The sequence below is a fragment of the Lathyrus oleraceus genome, chromosome 4, assembly GCF_024323335.1.
Source record: "Lathyrus oleraceus cultivar Zhongwan6 chromosome 4, CAAS_Psat_ZW6_1.0, whole genome shotgun sequence".
In the NCBI taxonomy this organism is placed as follows: domain Eukaryota; kingdom Viridiplantae; phylum Streptophyta; class Magnoliopsida; order Fabales; family Fabaceae; genus Lathyrus; species Lathyrus oleraceus.
In genome coordinates this window covers 398,171,659-398,191,554 of record NC_066582.1, presented here as the reverse complement: position 1 = coordinate 398,191,554, position 19,896 = coordinate 398,171,659, and the positions used below count along the sequence as shown (strand labels likewise).

Below are 19,896 nucleotides of genomic sequence, written 5' to 3'. Positions count from 1 at the left end.
AAATATAATTAATGAATTCTTTTCTCATCCCCACACTCTATTTTTTTCAAACATCTTTTATACCAAAAACACATACACACATAAAAAAAGGACTTCCTAGGAGTACCTAGGACACTTTGGGTGGTAACACCTTCCCTCTGTGTAACCAACCCCCTTACCTGTAATCTCTGGCATTTTATTAGTTTTTATTTGAAAACTTCTTACCTTTGTGTTTTTTTCGTACTTTTCCCTTTTCCATTGGAAATAATAAAAGTGCGGTGGCGACTCTGGTTTTATTGACGTCAAGCTTATCCATAGTTTGATGGTCATGAATTTACCGCTACACCGATTTTCTAATCAAATGAGTAACAATTGAAGTGTTCAAGAGGTTGAAGGAGCACATGAGTATAGAAGACTTTGAGGACTTGAATTTAGGTGGTGTGTTGAAAAAATAATATAATTCAAGTCAGTGCAACATGTTGTAGGAAAAACAAGTTACACCCTTATTTTGCAATGTTAAATTTTCAGATAGAGATTTGGAGCAACGGGTTGCAGTAAATGTGGAACGAGTTACACCCTTTCGATGCTTTTTATTTTAATTTAAATTATCTATTTATTTCATTATTAAACTTGTTTTACATTTATTTTGTAATCCACAATCCTAAAATAGATTTTAACATTTGTTCACATATTCATTCCTATAATGTGTATACACATCGAAACATTAATTTGCTTTCTTTATAAAATGATATCAAATGAAATGTAAAATATGCTACATGTTTAAAATGTATGCAAACACATTAAATTAAATATGCTTTTCATAAATTCCTATTAAAATCAACGCTAAAAAAATAAATCATTAATAAACAACTCACTGGCAGAGACAGCACAGGAATCTAAAACTTTTGAAGAATACAATCCAATGAATCAAAAGTTTGATAAGATAAGCAATGCATCGACCACATAATTAGTTTAGCTAGACACAATATCCATAAACTCAGAATCATTTCCAATTGCCTCCAAAATTTCATAAGGAAGACAAACTTCAAGATTTATACTACCTTCTTCAACACCAGCAGACACATAAATCTTTCCATTTCTTTTATTTGCACCCCCATTTCGTACCGCCACAGGCTTCCCCCAACCAAAATCATTACCATAAACATCAAACCAAGGAGAACCACCGATCGCCATTGAATTACTATTTGCCACACCACGGTCGTTAAAAACAAAACTCGGTGCAATTAACCAATCTTTGTAGTGATTCTTTAACTTCTCGTCAGAGTGCAGAGCAATCATCTTGTTCATCTTCAAAGCACATTTTCCAAGTCCATCATCTTCCAACAATTCACCGGCTTTCATGGTAACTACACATTCCATCACAGCATTACCAAAATACTTCTCTTGCAACGGAGGAATAAACCTTGGTCTAACGCCTATATCCATCACGAAATTTAGTTCTTCTTGCGGATCAAGGTTTTTGGAACGTATAATAGAGCGCCAAACTTGAGTGAAAACTGCTTGTAAGGAAGATATGTTCTTTGACCCCGCCTCTAAATTGGCTTTCGATTTTAGTTTTGCAATATTCTCTTTAGAGAAATGAAATAATCTCTCTGACATCTGTGTGTTGAGTTTTTCTTCTTCATCATTTTGATTACTATAGAGATTAATTGAGAAATGAAATCTAATCGGACATTGAATACCGGTTGGAAACCATCTTTCAAACGATGAAATTTTGGAAATTTCAAAATTACCCTGTGAGATTCCGGCCCAAGAATTGATGAAATGCCAAAGTGAAGTACCATCGACTACCACATGACTGATTGAGCAGCCAATGACAATACCGTCGGCAAACTCCGTCACTTGGACAGCAAGTAATGGTTGTGACGTCCCTTCGTAGTTTTTAACTCCATTAAGTTGAAAAAATGAATAAAAAATGTCAGGAAGATAAATTGGTTCAAGAATATCGCCGACGCTGAGATTTTTAGCTGCAGCATGAACAAAGAGTGCACCTTCATTGTTACACCTGATGGAACAAGAGATAGTGTTATCTTCATGTTCCGTGATATTGAGACGGCCCGTGAAAGGTGGAAAAAATTCAAGGGTAGAGGATAGAGAGTGTTTAAGGTGTTGGATTTTAGTGTTTGTATCTGATTCAGAAGAGTTGTGATAAATAAGACCGATTTGATTGTATCCAAATGGGAGATATTGAAGATCCCATGGTGTTAGATCGATTGTATGATCTTTTGAGAAATTGAGATTGTGATTTGGAGAATTGATTGTAGTGGCGGAAATGACTCGGACGAAACTCATATTATCTAAAGTAAGGAATTAGGTTAACTGTAATGTGGTAATTAGGTGCGGCACATTTTTATAAGAGAGAAGAATGCTTGGAATGACAAAAAGGTCCACGAGAATAACACAACCATTGTTTTATAAGCTAATACAAATTACAAACTCCTTCCCACGAGACATTCAATTCACCATCTCATACAGATAAAAAAAAATCAAATAGATTGAATATTATTTTTATTAAAATATTTTTATTATATATTAAAAATGATGAAAATAATATTAATTAAATGATAAAATTAAAAAAATATATATTAAAAATTGAATTCCAAATGAATCATTTATTTTAAAACGAAAGGAATAATTTCTGTCTACTCTTTTTGTGCGCAAATGACACATACAAGTTTTTGAATTTAATTATACCAATAGATCCAAACATCCACGGTGAGATAGCTTTTTTTTCATCTAAAATTCATATCAGTTTCACACTTTTTACAAAAAGGGAGAAATATTCAAAATATAAAATTTTATTGAAAAATATTATGTGAAATTTAAGAGTAATATTAAAAACTTGCAAAATTATATCAGAGGTTTTTTTTTTTATAGTAAATTTGTCCTTTAAAAGTTTGGTTCTTTAAAATGATTTCTACATCATATTTATTCTATTTTGCCCATTTAAAAATATGTGATTATTGTATTTCTGATTGTATTTTATTATTTTTAAACCATCAAAATTATTGCATAAACAATTATCACATCCACTATGCTAAAAAAGATAAAAATACAGGTATTTAGTAATTTAAAAGATCAAATTATTAAAAAAAATTAAAAGATAAATCTATTAAAAAAATAACTTGAAGAATATTTGATGTAATTTTGCTTAAAAACATAATAAAAGTAACATTATTCATAAAATATTATTTTTTGACACAATAAAAGTATTTTTTTTTAATTTTTAAAAAAAAAATTACATAGAATTCAAAGGCTTACCGACTTTGACATTTTTTATTTCTTAAGAACCAAAACACTGAATTTTTTATCGAAAGTTCAAGAGATACTCTTATATCAATTAATGTAGTTTTTCAAAATGATAGATTTTGTTATCGGGTGGGCGGGGTGCAGGTTATTAGCTGTTTTTTATTTTTATATAAGGTTATATTATATAAAAGAAAAAAATTCATTATGTGTTTTTTGTGACCCCTTTCTATGATTATTTAAGAAAATAACAAATATTTATAAACAATGTATAAAAAATAAAATCATTTTTCACTTTTTTTCCTAAAGAATTTTTATTTATTGAAATATTTACATTAAAAAATAATAAAAATTTTAAGAATATGATTTTTTTAGAATGCAATGTTTCTTTTTTTAAAATTATATTCAATTTAACATGTTATTTTTTTAATTATAGTCAATTTCATATTATTTTTATTAATTAATTTCTATGTAAAATAAAATTATTATAATAATTTCAACAAATGATACCAAATCTCATTTTAAAATAGCATTTATGAAGATATGAAAACTAGGATATCAAAAGTTCAACTTTTATGAAGATAACAATATCCATTAGTTTTTGTTGGGTTGTAATGATATGATGGGATAACAATTGCATCATGGCCATATTTGTTTTGGCTTTCTCTTAGTGTTATATATTTTGATGTATAAAAAATCTATAAAGATATTTTATTAGTTAGATATTTCATTATTTTATCGAAATTTTTTTTAGATATCAAAATTTTAAAAAATAATTTAATTTTAAAGTTATTCAAATAGTTTTTATAAAAATCATTTTTAAGATATAATTTTTTTAAAAATTATAATTTTGAATATGTTTTGATATTCTATAATATATGTTTATGTTATATAATCTCAAAATTAATATTTTAATTTATAATTTTTTTTTAATTTATAAATTTTAAAAAATATTTTTATAGAATCTATTTTTAAAAATATAAAATAAATATATTTTTTAAAGCTAAAATAAATTATCCCTATATTTTATTGGGTTCTCATGGTCATTTGATAAAGTATTTTTTTGTTGTGTTGTAATAATATGATATGGTCTTTTGATGAAGTTTGTAGAATTGCATGGTCGCGAAATTAAAGTGATAAGTAAAGAGATTATGATTGTATCCGGTGTGTATTTATATCGAAGAGTAGTAGTGTAATATGCACTCTTAAAATTTAGAAAAATTAATATATAGACATAATATTTGGACACAAAGTTTAGGAAAACACCCATAAATTATTTTTTTATAAAAAAATTATTAAATAATATATACTATTAAAACAAATGATATAGAACTTTTATGTTAACGTGTTTAGGTGATTACTTGTTAGGGGTTGTAAACAACTAAATATTACTCAATTACATCAATATTTATCACATTATGTTTTGTTATAGTTAGTCTTTCATTAAATGTTGTTATGAATATCTCATTGTGGAAGATCAAGAGTTTATCTTTTTCTTATTCAACCATTAAATAGAGTTTTATATTTCCGTAAAATTTCAGCCGTTTATGCTTTTTTTTTTCTTTTTAGTTTATCAACTTCTCTAATATTCTGTGCTATAAAAAAATAAAAAAATCTTAATACAATATATTGCGGAGGCTAATAACCCTAGAAAATTGTGAAATGTAATTCATCTCAAGTTAATTTAATTTTGCATTTGTATTTGAATTCAGTTTGTATTTTATTTAAGGTTTCATTTTCATTTAAGTCTTTGTATAAAAACTCATTTGTAATAGTTTGTAACAGATTTTTTATTAGAGAAAGTTAGTTACAAAGTCTCTCTCTCTCTCTCTCTCTCTCTCTCTCTCTCTCTCTCTCATCTTCATCTTCTCCAATCCTTATGCATTGTTAATGAAAGATCATTGTTGATCTCCAACAATTGGTATCAAGAGTTTCGATTCAATTCACAGGGAAACACGAGTTGAGTGAGGTGTGTGATTAATTTTGGTTCTTAAATTCGCATTGAATTGAAGTTCGAAATCGAATAGAATCACATATTTGATTCTCAGGGTTTGGAAAACACGAGTGTTGGTGAGAACTGAGTGATTTGCACAAGAACAAGGATGAACGGCGGAAAAGATAACTTGAATATAAAGCTTCCAGCATTCGACAGAAAGAACTGGAATCGATGGTCGATTCAGATGTGTGTGTTGTTTGGAGCTCAAGATGTTCTTGATCTCATTAATGACGGTTACACACCGGTTGCATAAAATGAAAAAGAAACGCAAAGAAATGCGCAACGTGAAACGAGGCAGAAGGATCATAAGGTGTTGTTCTATATCCATCAATGTGTGGATACAAATGTGTTTGAGAAAATTGTTTATTCAACGACGATGAAGGCGACATGGGATACACTGGTACGGTGCTATGGTGGTGACACATTAGTGAAGAAGGTCAAGTTGCAGTCCCTACACAAGCAATATGAAAATCTCAACATGAAGAATAATGAGAAGGTGCCTGATTACATCTATAGTTTGATTGTGGTCACGAATGAGATGAAGTCTTGTGGAGAAATGTTGAACAAGTAATCATTGAAAAGTAATCTTGTGGAGAGCATATATATGATTGTAGCCATAAAACACTCTAAAGGCATTGGCACTGCGAGAATTGAAGAGCTTCAGAGTAGTTTAGAGGCACAAGAGTTGCGTCTGGCTGAAAGAAACTCTGAAAAGAAGATATAACAGGATCTGAAAGCTCAGAGTCAAAATGTTTCTTCTAAAAAGAAGAACTAGAAGCAAGCATGGCCAGAAAAAAAGAAAAAGTATGATGGTGGGGTTCAGAATTCAAAACTCTCCAATTTTGATAAGAAACATCAAAATGATCAAAAGGGAAAGGAGACGTTTGATAAGAGGAATGTTCAGTGCTACAGCTGTAACAAGTTTGGCCATTTTACTACTGATCGCTAGTCAAACAAGGTTAGAAATGGTGACGAAGCCAACATAGCCAGAGGAGATTTTGATGACGAACTTGTTCTATTAATGGCATCTGATAATGCATGTAGATCAATGGTAGACTGGTGGCATATGGACATTGACTGCTCAAATCACCTAACTAGAAACAAATAATGGCTGGTTGATTTTGACTATGGTAGAAAGACCAAGATCTGATGTGCTGATGATGAGTATCTAAATGCTAAAGGAATGGGAAATGTTAGAGTTAAGTTGAACAATGGAAAAATTGTACTGACCAAGGATGTATGATATGTTCCTGGCATGAATAACAATCTGATGAATGTAGGTCAGCTGATTAAAAAATGATTTTCAGTAACCATGAAGGACAATCTCTTAAAGTGTATGACTGTAATCAGAAGCTGATTATACAGTATGAACTAGGAAGAAACAGGCCGCTCAAGGTGAATGTTGTAACAGAAGACACTCAATGCCTTAGTGCAAGAAGTGCTGAAGGGGAAAGTGAGTCGTTGCACAAGATATTTGGCCATCTAAACTACATAAGCTTAGGGAATCCGAGTTCAAAGAATCTGGTACATGGAATTCCTATGATTGTGGCACCAGAGAAATCATGTGATATATGCATGAGAGGGGGTTGAGTTGGGTTTCTGGATTTAAAAACTTTTGCAACCCACTATATTAAACATTAAAGATAATGACAAACATAAAAACACAACTATTTTTATCATGGTTCACTATTAACGAAGTTCCATCTACTCCACTCGCCTGAGCGATTTTTCATTCTCAATAAGAACTTAATCCAATAATTAAACTGATTATACAACTCAAATACCAATTGTATAAGACTTCTTGAGAATTCTGACTATACCCTAGTCACTCAAGGAAAACAACCTATAGACTAACTGTCAATGACTTCTCGAGAATTATGACTAAACTTAGTCTCTCAAGGAAATTAACATATGTTAATAAAAATTGATTGTGTTTACAAGAGTGCTTCTTAAGAAGCAACTTACACACAATGAAATTCTGTTTATACACTTGAGAATATTTAGAAATAAATCTCAAAGTGTTTCTTCAATCTTTTTATGTCTTGATGATGATTTTCCTTAATGAAGTTTCTTCAATTTTCTGCTTAAAATATTTTTCTTTTTAATCATCCATCATATATATGTTCTCTCTATATTTTCAAAAATCATATGACCTCTTTAAATAGGAAGAAATAGATATCTTGGAGGATAGGATTGGAGCTTCCTTCAACATACACTACTGATGTATAGTAGGTAGATTCTGCTGTAAATCTTGGGTAGTATGTAGAAAATCTATTATAGTTGTTTGAAGAATATTACTATTGATTTGACGTTTGACTAGTACAATACATAAGAGCTATTTACCCATTTAAATACTCTAGAACATTGGTTTTGCACATGATAGATTTATCATATGTTCAGAGTTAAGAGCCTTAAGAATAAACATCAGAGTCTGATGACTAGATAAGGCTTGGATGATTCGGAGCGCATCAGAGGCATCTATATCAGAAGTGTTGACTGGTGAGAACCAGAGTTGACATAATCTTCAGAACTTCTTCAAAGATTGCATTGATTCAGATTCTGATGATGCCCAAATTTCAGAGTCTGTTTTATGAGAGTCCGAAGTCTCTATATCCAGAGTCTATCTAAGTCAGAGCTCAGAGTCTAATTTGATCAAGATTGTCCATCATCTTGGTTTCTTCAAGGATTGGAAGGCAAAAATTATTCTCATATCCGCACTTGGTGTTGATGAATATTATCGTGTTTCCCATTGTGAAACCGCCAAAGCTATGTGGGATGCATTAGAAATTTCCCATGAGGGAACTAATGAAGTCAAACAAGCTAGGATCAACACCTTGAATCAAAAGTTTGAACTATTTTGCATGAAACATGGTGAAACCATTGCCGACTTGCAAAAGAGGTTCACACATCTTATAAATCGATTGAATACTCTAGGTAAGCCTATTTCCAATGATATTGCTACTAATTAATTTTTGAGGTGTCTTAATAGGGAATGGAAATCCAAGGTCACTACAATGAAAGAAGCGAATGATCTTAAAACACTCGATCTCACAAATTTATTTGACGAGATAGAAGAACATGAGCAAGAACTCACATGATTGGAAAAGCATGAGAAGAAGATGAATAAGGATAAAGGTAAAGACAAAGAGGTAGAAAAGAAGTTTATTTCTCTAAAGGCTTCAACTTTAAAGTCTTCAACCAATGAGCAAAGTGATTGTGAAACAAGTGATGACAAGAATTCTGATGATGAAGATATGAGGTTGTTCGTCAAAAGGTACAATAGATACATATGGAAAAATAGAGTCAAGAAGTCCGACAAGAACCTAAACAACTTTAGAAGGCTATATAACTCCTCAAAGGAAGATGATAATAAGAAGGGTAAACTTAGAAGTTCATGCTACAATCATGGAAAAGTCAGTCACTATAGGCCAAATTGTCCAATGATCAAGAAAGACAAAGAGAAAGTCTAGAAGAGCCTATGTTGCTTGGGAGAGTGATAGTAATTCTTCAAGTGATTAAATCTTAAGTTCAAGTTTTTAATCGACCAAGCTTTGCTTCATAACGGACAAAAAGAACAAGAAGAATGTAAGTCATTCTAAGCTTGAATCTATTAATGAATTATCTTATTCTCAATTATTAAAAGCTTTTGAAAATCTACATAGAAAGGTCGTAGACTCCTTTAAAAGATTAGCTTTAAACAAAAGAATCTTTTCACATTTAGAAGCTAAAGTTTTAGTAACCTAAAATAATATGGAAGATCTTAAATAATCTATGGTAGATATTCAAAAAGACAAGAATGAGGATGAAAAACATTCATGGTCTGGGTGTGAAACTTGTCACATTTGGAAAAAGGAGGTAAATTCTCTTCAAGCTAAATTGGACAAGGCATTACAACCAAAGATTACTTTTGCTATTGGTACTATCAAATATAAAATGACTTCTTATAATCCTATAGGAGGTATAACTTTATTGAAAAAGATCAAAATAGCAAAAGTCATTCTTCTCGCAATTTAACTTGTCATTATTATTTCAAGAAAGGTCACACTATTAAAAAATGTAAGTTTAGGAGACTTTTTGTTCCTAAAGTTGATTTTCAATGGTTTCCTAAATGCAAACAAGGTTTCACTCACCCTCAAGGACCCAATGAAGATTGGGTACCTAACACTTTTTGTTGATCTTGCAGGATAAATCTCTTGGCACTATGAAGAGAGTATATGATCTTGTTTGTGGATGCTAAAGACATATGACGAGTGACATATCCCTATTTCATTGACTTTGTGGAAAGGAAGAAGGGTTGTGTGACCAAGGAAGACAACAACTAGTGTTCATTAATTGGTAAAAGTGTGTAGATTACTTTTAATGTTTCCTATCCGAGAAATGTCATAAAAGGTATTTTGTTTCATGATGTAGGTATATCTTCAAAAGACATACTCAAGTACGTCGAATAAGGGATTGATCAACCTAAAACGATGAGACCCGAGGAAGAGCAAGATAACTATCATGAAAATGACAAGAATTAAAGTCCAATCAAAAGGATGATCATCAAATTAATAACGTTATTGGATACATTACAAATCACACTATCTGGTACTTTGTCAAAGTGAAAAAGTGGTAAGAGAGTTATTGTTAAAAGATTTTGTGGCACGTTTTGTATTTATTCCAACTTTCGTTTGAGAGTTCCTTGTGTAATGCATGTGAATCCTCTGTCATTTGTACAGTGAGGTAATATCATTTCAACTTTCGTTTTGTAAGTAAGTCCTTTCTTTTACCTGTTTATTTTTTGAAGGTATATGATATACTTTGTGTATGATACATGTTATGAGTGTTCATTTCTAAAAATGTCAATTGATAACCATGGTGTGTTTCAATTTACATGTTTCTAGTGACCTCATCTTAATATCTTCACATGTATTCTATATTGCTAATATTTTATACTTGCTTCAAAGATTTCTTCTAGTTCAAGTTTATATTAATGATATCCTCTTTGGTTCCACTAACATGCAATTAGTCAAGAAGTTTTCTAAGCTAATGCATGGTGAGTTTGATATGAGTCTCATGGGGGAGTTGGACTACTTCCTTGGTCTTCAAATCAAGCAACTCAATGAAGGGACGTTTGTGTGTCAAACAAAATATTGCAACGAATTTCTAAAGAAATTTGGTATGGAAGATGCAAAATCAATTGACACTCCAATGGCCACAAATGGAAACTTGGAAAAAGATGAAAATGGTAAGGATATTGATGTGAAGAAGTATAGAGGTATGATTGGATCTCTTCTATATATTACTGCATCTAGGCCGGACATTATGTTTAGCGTGTGTATGCGCTCTCATTATTAATCGACTCCTAAGGAATTGCATTTAAAAGCCGTAAAACGCATCCTTAGATACCTTCATGGTACATCTATGTATGGGCTTTGGTATTCCAAGGGAAGCGATTGTAATTTGGTTGGTTATACCAATTTTGATTTTTCTAATTGCAAATCGGACAGGAAAAGTACTATTGGAACTTGCCACATGTTTTCAAACTCCTTAGTAAGTTGGCATAGCAAGAAATAGGTTTCCATTGCTTTGTTAACTTCCGAGGTGAAATACGCCGCAACCGATAGTTGTTGTGCTCAAATATGGTGGCTCAAACAACAACTACTTGATTTTGATATTAAACTACAATGTACTCCTATCATGTGCGACAACACTAGTGCTATTAATCTAACCAAAAATTCGGTGTTACACTCTCGCACTAAACATATTGAGATACATCACCACTTCCTACGTGGCCATGTTGAAAAATGAGATTTCGTATTTGAGCATGTTGATAGCAAAAATCTACTTGCAGATATCTTTACAAAACCTCTTGCGACTGGACCATTTTTCAACATTCGAAGGGAATTGGGCATACTTGATATCTCAAATCTTGCCTAAATATTATTTGTTGCATGTACTTTATATACTTTTGCTCTAACTTTTCTTGGAAGTTCAATCACATATGAATGCATCCTTCATCAAATTCATAAGCAAGGTAATATTGTTCCATTTTTCCTATTTGGAAGTAAGCCTTTTACTTTTGCATGTTGTTTATGTTCCAAATGCTTGATGTATCCTTAATCTTTCATGTTTATTGTATATTTTATTTGGCATGACTTGTGCCAACCATGTTATATTGTTGCTTTAATGTCTTTTATTTATGTTTAGGCATTTTCAATATTCACATCATTTTATGTGAGTTATATGTTATTGATGATCTTATATTTGCAAACACATATGTGTATTATATTGGTTTATGTGTGATGTTAGATACTTCTCATGGATTACTCTATCTCTTTTTAATGTTAGGGGGAGAAACATATGCAAGATGAAGTTGGGATGCATACATTCAGGGGAGCCTTTATGAAGACATGAAATGCATCGTCTCAAGTTTTACCTTCATTAAAAAGGGGGAGTATGTCAGTGTAACTTTTTGTTAGATGTATTTTGTGTGATGTCAAAACTAGGATACTTTAGTGTTTATGTATATTGGAAGGTATCCTCCAAATCTTAATGTGCATCTTAGCATTAGGACGCATAAAAACATTTTGAAATGATTTAGAAAAGGTTTTGTGCATTAAAATTATATTTTTATGTGAAAAATAGTCTATGTATTGACACATACGTGCTATAGGTCGACACATAAAAGAAATATTTTCCTATGTGTCGACACATACAAGTTACATATCGACACATGTACCTCATTTTTAAAGCATGTAGCTTATGTTTGATGTGCCGACTGTATGTGTCGACACATGACCTATACAGGTCAACACATGCATCAAACAGGTCGACACGTGACTTACATAGGTCGACACATACAACACATTTTTCCAAAAATTCATGACTTTTTCAATTCTTTTTTCATTCCTTTTGCCTCCAACTTGCATACATATTTATACTTCATGCATGCATCATTTCTAGTAAGGTTCTAGAGTAGACCTACACAAAACCGGGATTTTAAAGAGTTCTCATCATCTCCAACCTCATTTTATGCATACACACAAATAAACTACACATAATCATTCTTTGTTTGGGTGCCATATAGAATTTGTTGATAACGTTCAATATAGGTTGATTGAATTCTAAATTGGGTTGAGATCTTTGAGGGTTTCAAATAAGAAAACCAAGTTTGGGTTTTCCTTCAAGATCAATTCGGGATTTGAAGGTTTTGGATAAAATTATGCAATTTGGATCTGATCGAGTGAAGGCTTTGAAGAACGAGAGTTTCTTGTAAAGGAGTAGCGCGAGATGATGGATCAAATTGGTAAATCATAGGTTACAACAATTTGCAATTTGGATTCTATCGAGTGAAGGCTTTAAAGAACAAAAGGTTCTTGCAAAGGAGTAGCGTGAGACAGTGAACCAAGTTGGAATTGTTGGGTTACTTGATCAAGCTCATATCAAGGGAAGAGAAAATGTTAAAATCAACATCAAACATAGGGTTTGTAGGGTTGGATTGCTACATTTCTCTTGTATTCTACTTTTGCAAAGTAACGTTAATTTCATTATCTCAATTCTAGTTTGAATTGAGGGAAGACGTGTTAGACGATAGGCCTAGATCTAGAGGGGGGTGAATAGATCCTGAGTTAAAAACTTGACAAAAATTAATTTGAAAAATTTATGGCGCACAAGCAAGTTACAAATACCCCGGATCAAAAATCGTCTAACTGAACCCGCTATCAAAAGGCTCAGATATACGTATTAAAGGCAACGGTATGATAATGAATCACAAATCGATCAACAACAACTAATCACAACTAGTTGAATGCAAAATAATGCATATACGTTTATATCCAATGATAATTCATACAAAAATACCAATGAGACAATATGTCGAACAATTAGTGTGCGATCAATAATGTTTGGAATTCTATATGGTTTTGTTATTCAAGAAACCCAATCACCACCAAATGGTTTGTGATTTACACAACAACACCAATTTCAAAATGTGTTACAAATTATGATCCAAACAATATTAATCAAACGATCAATGCAATCGACAATTTGCAAACTGAAAATAAAATAGAGATAGAGAGAGAGTACACAAGGATTTATTTAGGTAGTTCCCTAATCGACCCTGCCATGGGTACGTGTGCCCTCAATTCGAATTCGAATTGAGATATTATATTATATCTTACTTTGAAAATGTGCAAATACAAGATTTGGAAAGTTCTAACCTTACAAACCTTAGGTTTGATGTTGATTCTACCACCTACAAGAACCTTGATCAAAGATTGATCAAGTAACCAACAATGTCGCTTCAATTCATTGTTATCATGCTACTTCTTTGAAAGAAACCCATTATTCTTAAAAGTTTTCACAAGGTTGAATTAATTCCAAGCGTACACTTGTTGAAACCCAAGATTTGCAAATGCGATCCACCGTCTCACGCTACTCCCTTGCAAGGCACCCCTTGTCCCAAGGCTTTCACTCGATTGGATCCGGATTGCACAATCTTGTCCAAAACCTTCAAACCCTAATGATCTTGAAGGAAACCCTCACCTTGGTTTTCTGTTTTGGAATCCTCAAAGTTCTCAATCCAATATCAACGGTATTGTCGCACCTCAAAAAATGAGAACACGAGTTAGCGAAGCGAAATCACACGCTCGCAATGATGGATTGAACAAATTCGCCACCAAACTTTATTTATTTCTAAAAAGGAAAGGGGAAATATCGATAAAAACCCAAGAAAGAACGATAATGATTATGGTCGTCGCAACCAAATCAGGGTTCAAGAGTCGATTACGCAAGGGGAAGGTATTAGCACCCCTCACATCCGTTGTACTCAACAGGAACCATTAGGTTAATTGTACGCGTTAGTGTTAGCTTAGAAATGTTAGGCTTCTCAAATTATTATGAGGGAAATAATAATACGATCAAAATAAAAGAGAAGATGTTTTTGGATTTTTTTGCAACGTAGGGGACTAAACCTAAGTTTTTTATTAATGGGCCTGGCAAGATTTTGCAATTCTTCTCCTACGTATCTCAATAGAAAACTCAAGGTACACGTAGTACTGGGTAGAAAATGTTTGTTCATTGTTAGATTTTAGTAAAAGATATATTGTATTAATTGACGAAAAACATTATTTTACCCAAAATAGATGAGGAGCAGACGTATACATCACATCGAATGGATTTACAAATCAACATTCGAAAAAATGTCACTTATCTCAACTCAACAATTGTGGATGAAGCATTGCTTTGCATCATCTTAAGACAAGATGCATTTCATTTATTAAAAGGTTTTTCTGACCAATCGCACGGCGGCGAAAAAGAGTTTGATTGGTGGGATGTATTTTTGGGCTTGGAAGACGAGTATTTATGACTTGCAAGCTCTTACAACTTTGGTCTAATACTCGGGACTACGTCTGGACCTTTCACCCAGGTAATCTTTTTCTTTAAATTTTATTGAGAAAATAATTTTGAATATTTACAAGTGTTTTAGAGGGAAGACGAACACTTATGGCTTGCAAGCTCTTACAACTTGGGCCTAGCATTCGGGACTATAATTGGACCTTTCACCCAGGTAATCTTTTTCTTCCAATTATTGTTATGGAAATGGCTTGAAATTAAAAAAAAAATTAATATACAAAGGTTTGAAATTAATGAATATTAAGTTGATGCCTAAAATCTCATTGAGAGTAGGCCCAAGAGTAAGCCAAGTGAAGGAAATAACAAAAAAAAGTTATATCTACAACACACTTAAAAGTTAAATTGAAAGGACTAAAATCGAGACTTGCATGGATCAAAATCATGATGCGAGAATGCGAATCAAGGTCAACGTAATGCAAAGACATGGAAGGAAAATAGAAATTGAGAAGAAAACAAAACTCTAGGAAATGTGTGTCGCGGCGGGATTTTTGAATGTAAGATATTGGATTATCTTAACTCAATTGAATCACTAAGCATGAGTTGCCACCGAACTTTATTGTATCCAAATACATGGAAAGAGAAAATATTGATAAAACCCTAAGAAAGAGATCTAAGTAAGCAATTCGGTTATGCAAAGGGAAGGTGTTAGGCACCCTTCGCATCCTTGGTACTCCAAGGGAACCATTGATCATATAATGTTTGCCTTATTATGGGCATTAAAAAGGTGAGTGGGTTTAAAACAAGAAAAGGAAGGGGTGAGGTTGTATGTTTTATTATGCTTGCAAAGATTTGTGTGAACATCTCCTGCCTACGTACCCCACAAGTGCAATGAGGGATCAAAGCTTCGTAGTTCACCTAAGAGGTTGTTTTTGTTTGTTGGTTGATTTTATTTGAGAAAGTGATAATATGCCTTCTCACTTAAGAGAATGTCCATTATTCATCATTTTGTTCTTGCTTGCTCTTTTGTGGTCCACCCTTGTGGCCGGTTAATTGCGAGGCTAAAAAGATACTCGGCTTACAACACTGGTTGGGTGCTTGGTATATGGACCAAGTAAATGCGGGGGTTTAAAATAAAGTGAGTTTTGTGTGTTTTAATCTTCGATTAGGTTAAATCCTTTATTAGGTGTTTTAAAAAGTGTTTTGATATGCAAAAAGGGTGGCTTACTAAGTTAGGTGAAAAGTTTTTCATGCAAGAAAGTAACTTTAGTTTTAAAATAAAGCATACAACCTCTAACCTACTCCTCATGCAAAATTATATACCCCTATCTAAACATAGTATCCATAGTATCCTTATTACATCACTTTGAAAAGCAAGAAAGATAAACCAGTCCTAAGGTGATATTTCCCTTCCACACATGAAATCTCAAAGATAAATAAAAGGAAAATGAAAGCAAATAAACAAATGAAGAGATAAGGTATCTTTTGGTCTATCGATGGTCTCACTTGGTTTGGATTGGATCTTCCACTTTGTAATTTTATTTTTCACCATGTTTGAATGAAATACTTGAATGTAATAAGAAGATAAACAATGCTAATGCAATGACTTAACAAATTTTAAACTATAACATATAATCAAAATTGTTATTAAACTTCAAAATTTGAAATGGAGAAGTATGAGTTCAGAATGACATATATTGTTTTGGTATTTTTGTCATGCAAGGAAAAGCACATTTGAACATGATTATCAAAACAAGTCACAAATGGAATGCAAACTAAACATGCTTTCTAAACAAAATGAAAAGAAAATGGAAAAAGATCAAAATGCAAAAACACTTAACATATAAAATGACACATAGTGAGGTTATAATCAAATGCAATTGAAACACATCATTAATCATGCAAGTTGACAAAATGGGAATCAAAACAAAGCATGCTAGCAAGGTATAAACCCTAATCTACAACATGCTTGGAAATTGAATCAAAGGTGCAAGATATGAACATGAGATAAAAAATATTTTGGAATATGAAATTAAGAATAATGATATAGAAAATCAATAATGTTCATGGATTGCATTCATAATGAGTATCAAACAATTTATGGTTCTAATCATACAATGTATCACTTAGACATGCCAAAACTAGGTCAAATCAAACATGAAATCAAATGAAAATGAAAAGGACCTAAAAATGAAAAATGGACAGAAGAAAACATGTTCCAAAATGTCATACAAACATCAATATGGAATCATAAATCAAGCATTAATATTTGAGGTCCATCCTAAGTCAAAAACTAGCATAAACATCAAAATAAACACCTAAATGAGAACTAAATGAGAAAGGGTTCAAATAAAAAATCTGTCAACATAATAAAGTCTCCAAGTCTCACATTAAAACCAGGTATGCAATCATTTCACATTGATCATGCATCAAGAACAAGTTACAACTTGAATCAAGCAAAAGGGGCAAAAGGAAAACCCTAATTTTGAAATTTAAGAAATAAGCTTCAAATGAAAAAGTGCTCAACACAAAAGATGTCACCAATCACCTATGGAAACCAAAAATGTAACTATATACCATTTATGAACCAATTTGAAACACTTAGGATTTTCAAAATTTCGAAATAAATGGATAATAAACCCTAAAAATAAAACTAAATGATAAAATGCTTCAAAATAGAAAGCTCAAAGAAGGAAAAGTGTCACCTATTGTATAAGGATCATACACAAATCTTTTAGAATTTTTATCATGTAATCTGAAATTACTATGATTTAAATACATTAAAAATAACACATAAAAAGATAAAAATGATTTTTAATTTTCTATTGGTCAGAAAAATAAACAAAACTCATATTATGGAAGCGAAAATTATTTCAAACAACTTTCATGTTGGACATTTTTCCAAATTCCAAATAGTTTGAGAAATATTAAATAAACAAATTAATTAAAATAAATAGAAAAGTTAAATAAAATGCAATCTAGTAGAAAATAAAGGAGCAAGGTCTATGGTAGGCACGAGCGCATATCTTCTGCTTTTCTTCATTAATGATGTGGCTCAGTGTAAGCCATTGGATCCAATGAAAGCCCACCATAAGGTGTGTTTCTTAATGCACGGGAACACAACAAAAGTTAAAAATTGGAGGGACCACACGTCACACTCCCATTGGTCCATTTTTTAATTTTGGAGGGAGGGACCTGTCGTCGCCTAAGAAGATGACCGAACCACCATGGGCGGTGGCCAGTTTCTAGAAAAAATTAAAACAACTTAAAACACAAAACTCAAAGAAGCAAAGTTGCTCATAATTTAAAGGAGAGTAAGATGGTGGAATCCAAAATCGTTTATGAGTACTCATTAAGGCCAATCGAAGGTAGGAACAAAATGAAACCCTAAACTGAATATCAAGATTAAATTCTACTCAGTTCATGAAAATGAAATTAAAAGCTATGTTGATCATCAGTGTAGCGGGGTATTCGTTACCATTGAAGATATTGACTAAATCCAAGGTAAACCATACATGTCGAGTCGCCACCGCACTTCTATTTATCCAAAGGAATGGTTAGAAAGTGAACAAAAACCTAATAGTTTTAACAAAAACTAATAAAAGAAACAGAGATCTGGGTAAGGGGGTTGGTTATGCAATGGGAAGGTGTTAGGCACCCAAAACATCCTAGGTACTCCTAGGGAGCCCTTTTCATACTTGTTGTAAGGTAATTTGTCTTGTGAAAATTTTATTTGTGCAAACATGATTGAAGGGATGAGAAGAGAATATACAAGTTATTTACATTTTGTGTTTGGATGGATAAACCCATTGCCTACGTACCCTCTTATAAAAAGATTAGGATAAAAACCTCGTAGTTCGGGGTAAAAATCTCAAAACAAATTGGTGAATTGATTGGTCCAAAAGCCTTAAGGTCTTTTGTTATCAAAGGGAGAAAACTCAACCAAACCACAAATCCACCATGTGAGGATAAATTCAACATGCTAGTGAGGGGTTAACCCTATAATAAGCATGGAAGACTCATTGTCCATCACTAAGGATATAGGTGAGTATTACATCGACTACAGGGATAACTCAAACCTAATAGCTAAAGGTTATGGAAAATTTTGATTAATAAAGTGGCCATTGGAACCACAAAAGGGAAATTTGAATGGGTTATATTTACCAATTAGAAGTATGTACAAAAGTAGTCAAAGTTGACTTAGAGATTCAATTCAAAATAAGTATTGTGAAAAGAAAGTTTGAAAATCAAAAGCATAAGGCTTAGGTTTCTAATGTTGAAAACAAAGGTTAGATGTTTACACAAAAGGGGTTTTGGCTTGGGTTAGAGTGGAGAGATGAAGAAGAAGGGCTAAGTCCTAAGGAAAACAAAAAGATGAGGGATAAGAAATGAAACCACACTAGGAGTTCCTCTCTTGATATCATATTGATGATCCAAGTAGCTCCCATCCTTTGGAATAAGCAAGCACAAAGCATAAGCAACCAAACAAGTCTTATAAGAGATCCTCAATGTATCTTGTATCTTCCACTTGGATGAACATGGTAATGATACTCCAATTAAGCTCAAATGGAAACTCCTAGTTCAAGAGCACACACATCAAAAGTTCTGTGGGGTAAAACACTCTCCTAACCAGAGACCAGGGAAACAACAAACTAATAGGGAGATTAAGACTCGAGCCTAATAGTTGTCATGCAATCAACATCCCTAAGTTGAGGTCTCTAACAAGAACTTAACTCACAAGTACACAAACATCACACACTATATCCATACAAGAGGCTCAAACAATGGGTGGGCTTTAGTTAAGAGGGGTCATATCAACCTCGACAAACAAGCCAAACTGTAAAGGGTAATCTGTAGCTCTTAACCACTAACATTGAACGTTAGGGTGAAGCTGATCAAAATGGTAACGAGGATGAGACCTCATGCTCTTAACCCTGGCCAGGGTGAGCTCATGACAAAGAAAGCGTGGGGATCCAGAAAGTGGGATCCTTTTCCACTTGACAGACTCTGGACAAAGATCTGGGGCACATGTTCAGAAGCATCAGCACGTAGTGCGAGCATAAAGAACGACACACTGAATAACGGGGGATTGGCTACTAATCCCTTTTATCCGTCAATTGCCTCTTCTCTTGGAGGTCTTATCAACTATAACACATGCCTCCTCTTGGAGGTCTTTGAGCATAATTTTAAACAAACACAAACAGAGCCTCTGAAGGAGGACTTGCCAGCAAAATGCCTGCCAAAAAGGTGACAGGACTTTAGACTACATGAAGTAAGAAGCTAACTACCTGAGTGGTGTGTCAACCACAATCCTAAGCTCA

The 19,896-nt window shown here is 32.7% G+C and overlaps 1 protein-coding gene across 1 annotated transcript; it reads right to left on the bottom strand.

The window, feature by feature from the left end:
- Positions 1–810: 810 nt before the first annotated feature.
- On the bottom strand, positions 811–2,365 carry LOC127075658 (protein ENHANCED PSEUDOMONAS SUSCEPTIBILITY 1). The gene has a single exon (XM_051017109.1). It carries the CDS (start codon positions 2,290–2,292, stop codon positions 952–954), a length of 1,341 nt encoding a protein of 446 aa, XP_050873066.1. The 5' UTR covers positions 2,293–2,365; the 3' UTR covers positions 811–951.
- Between the last annotated feature and the right edge of the window lie 17,531 nt (positions 2,366–19,896).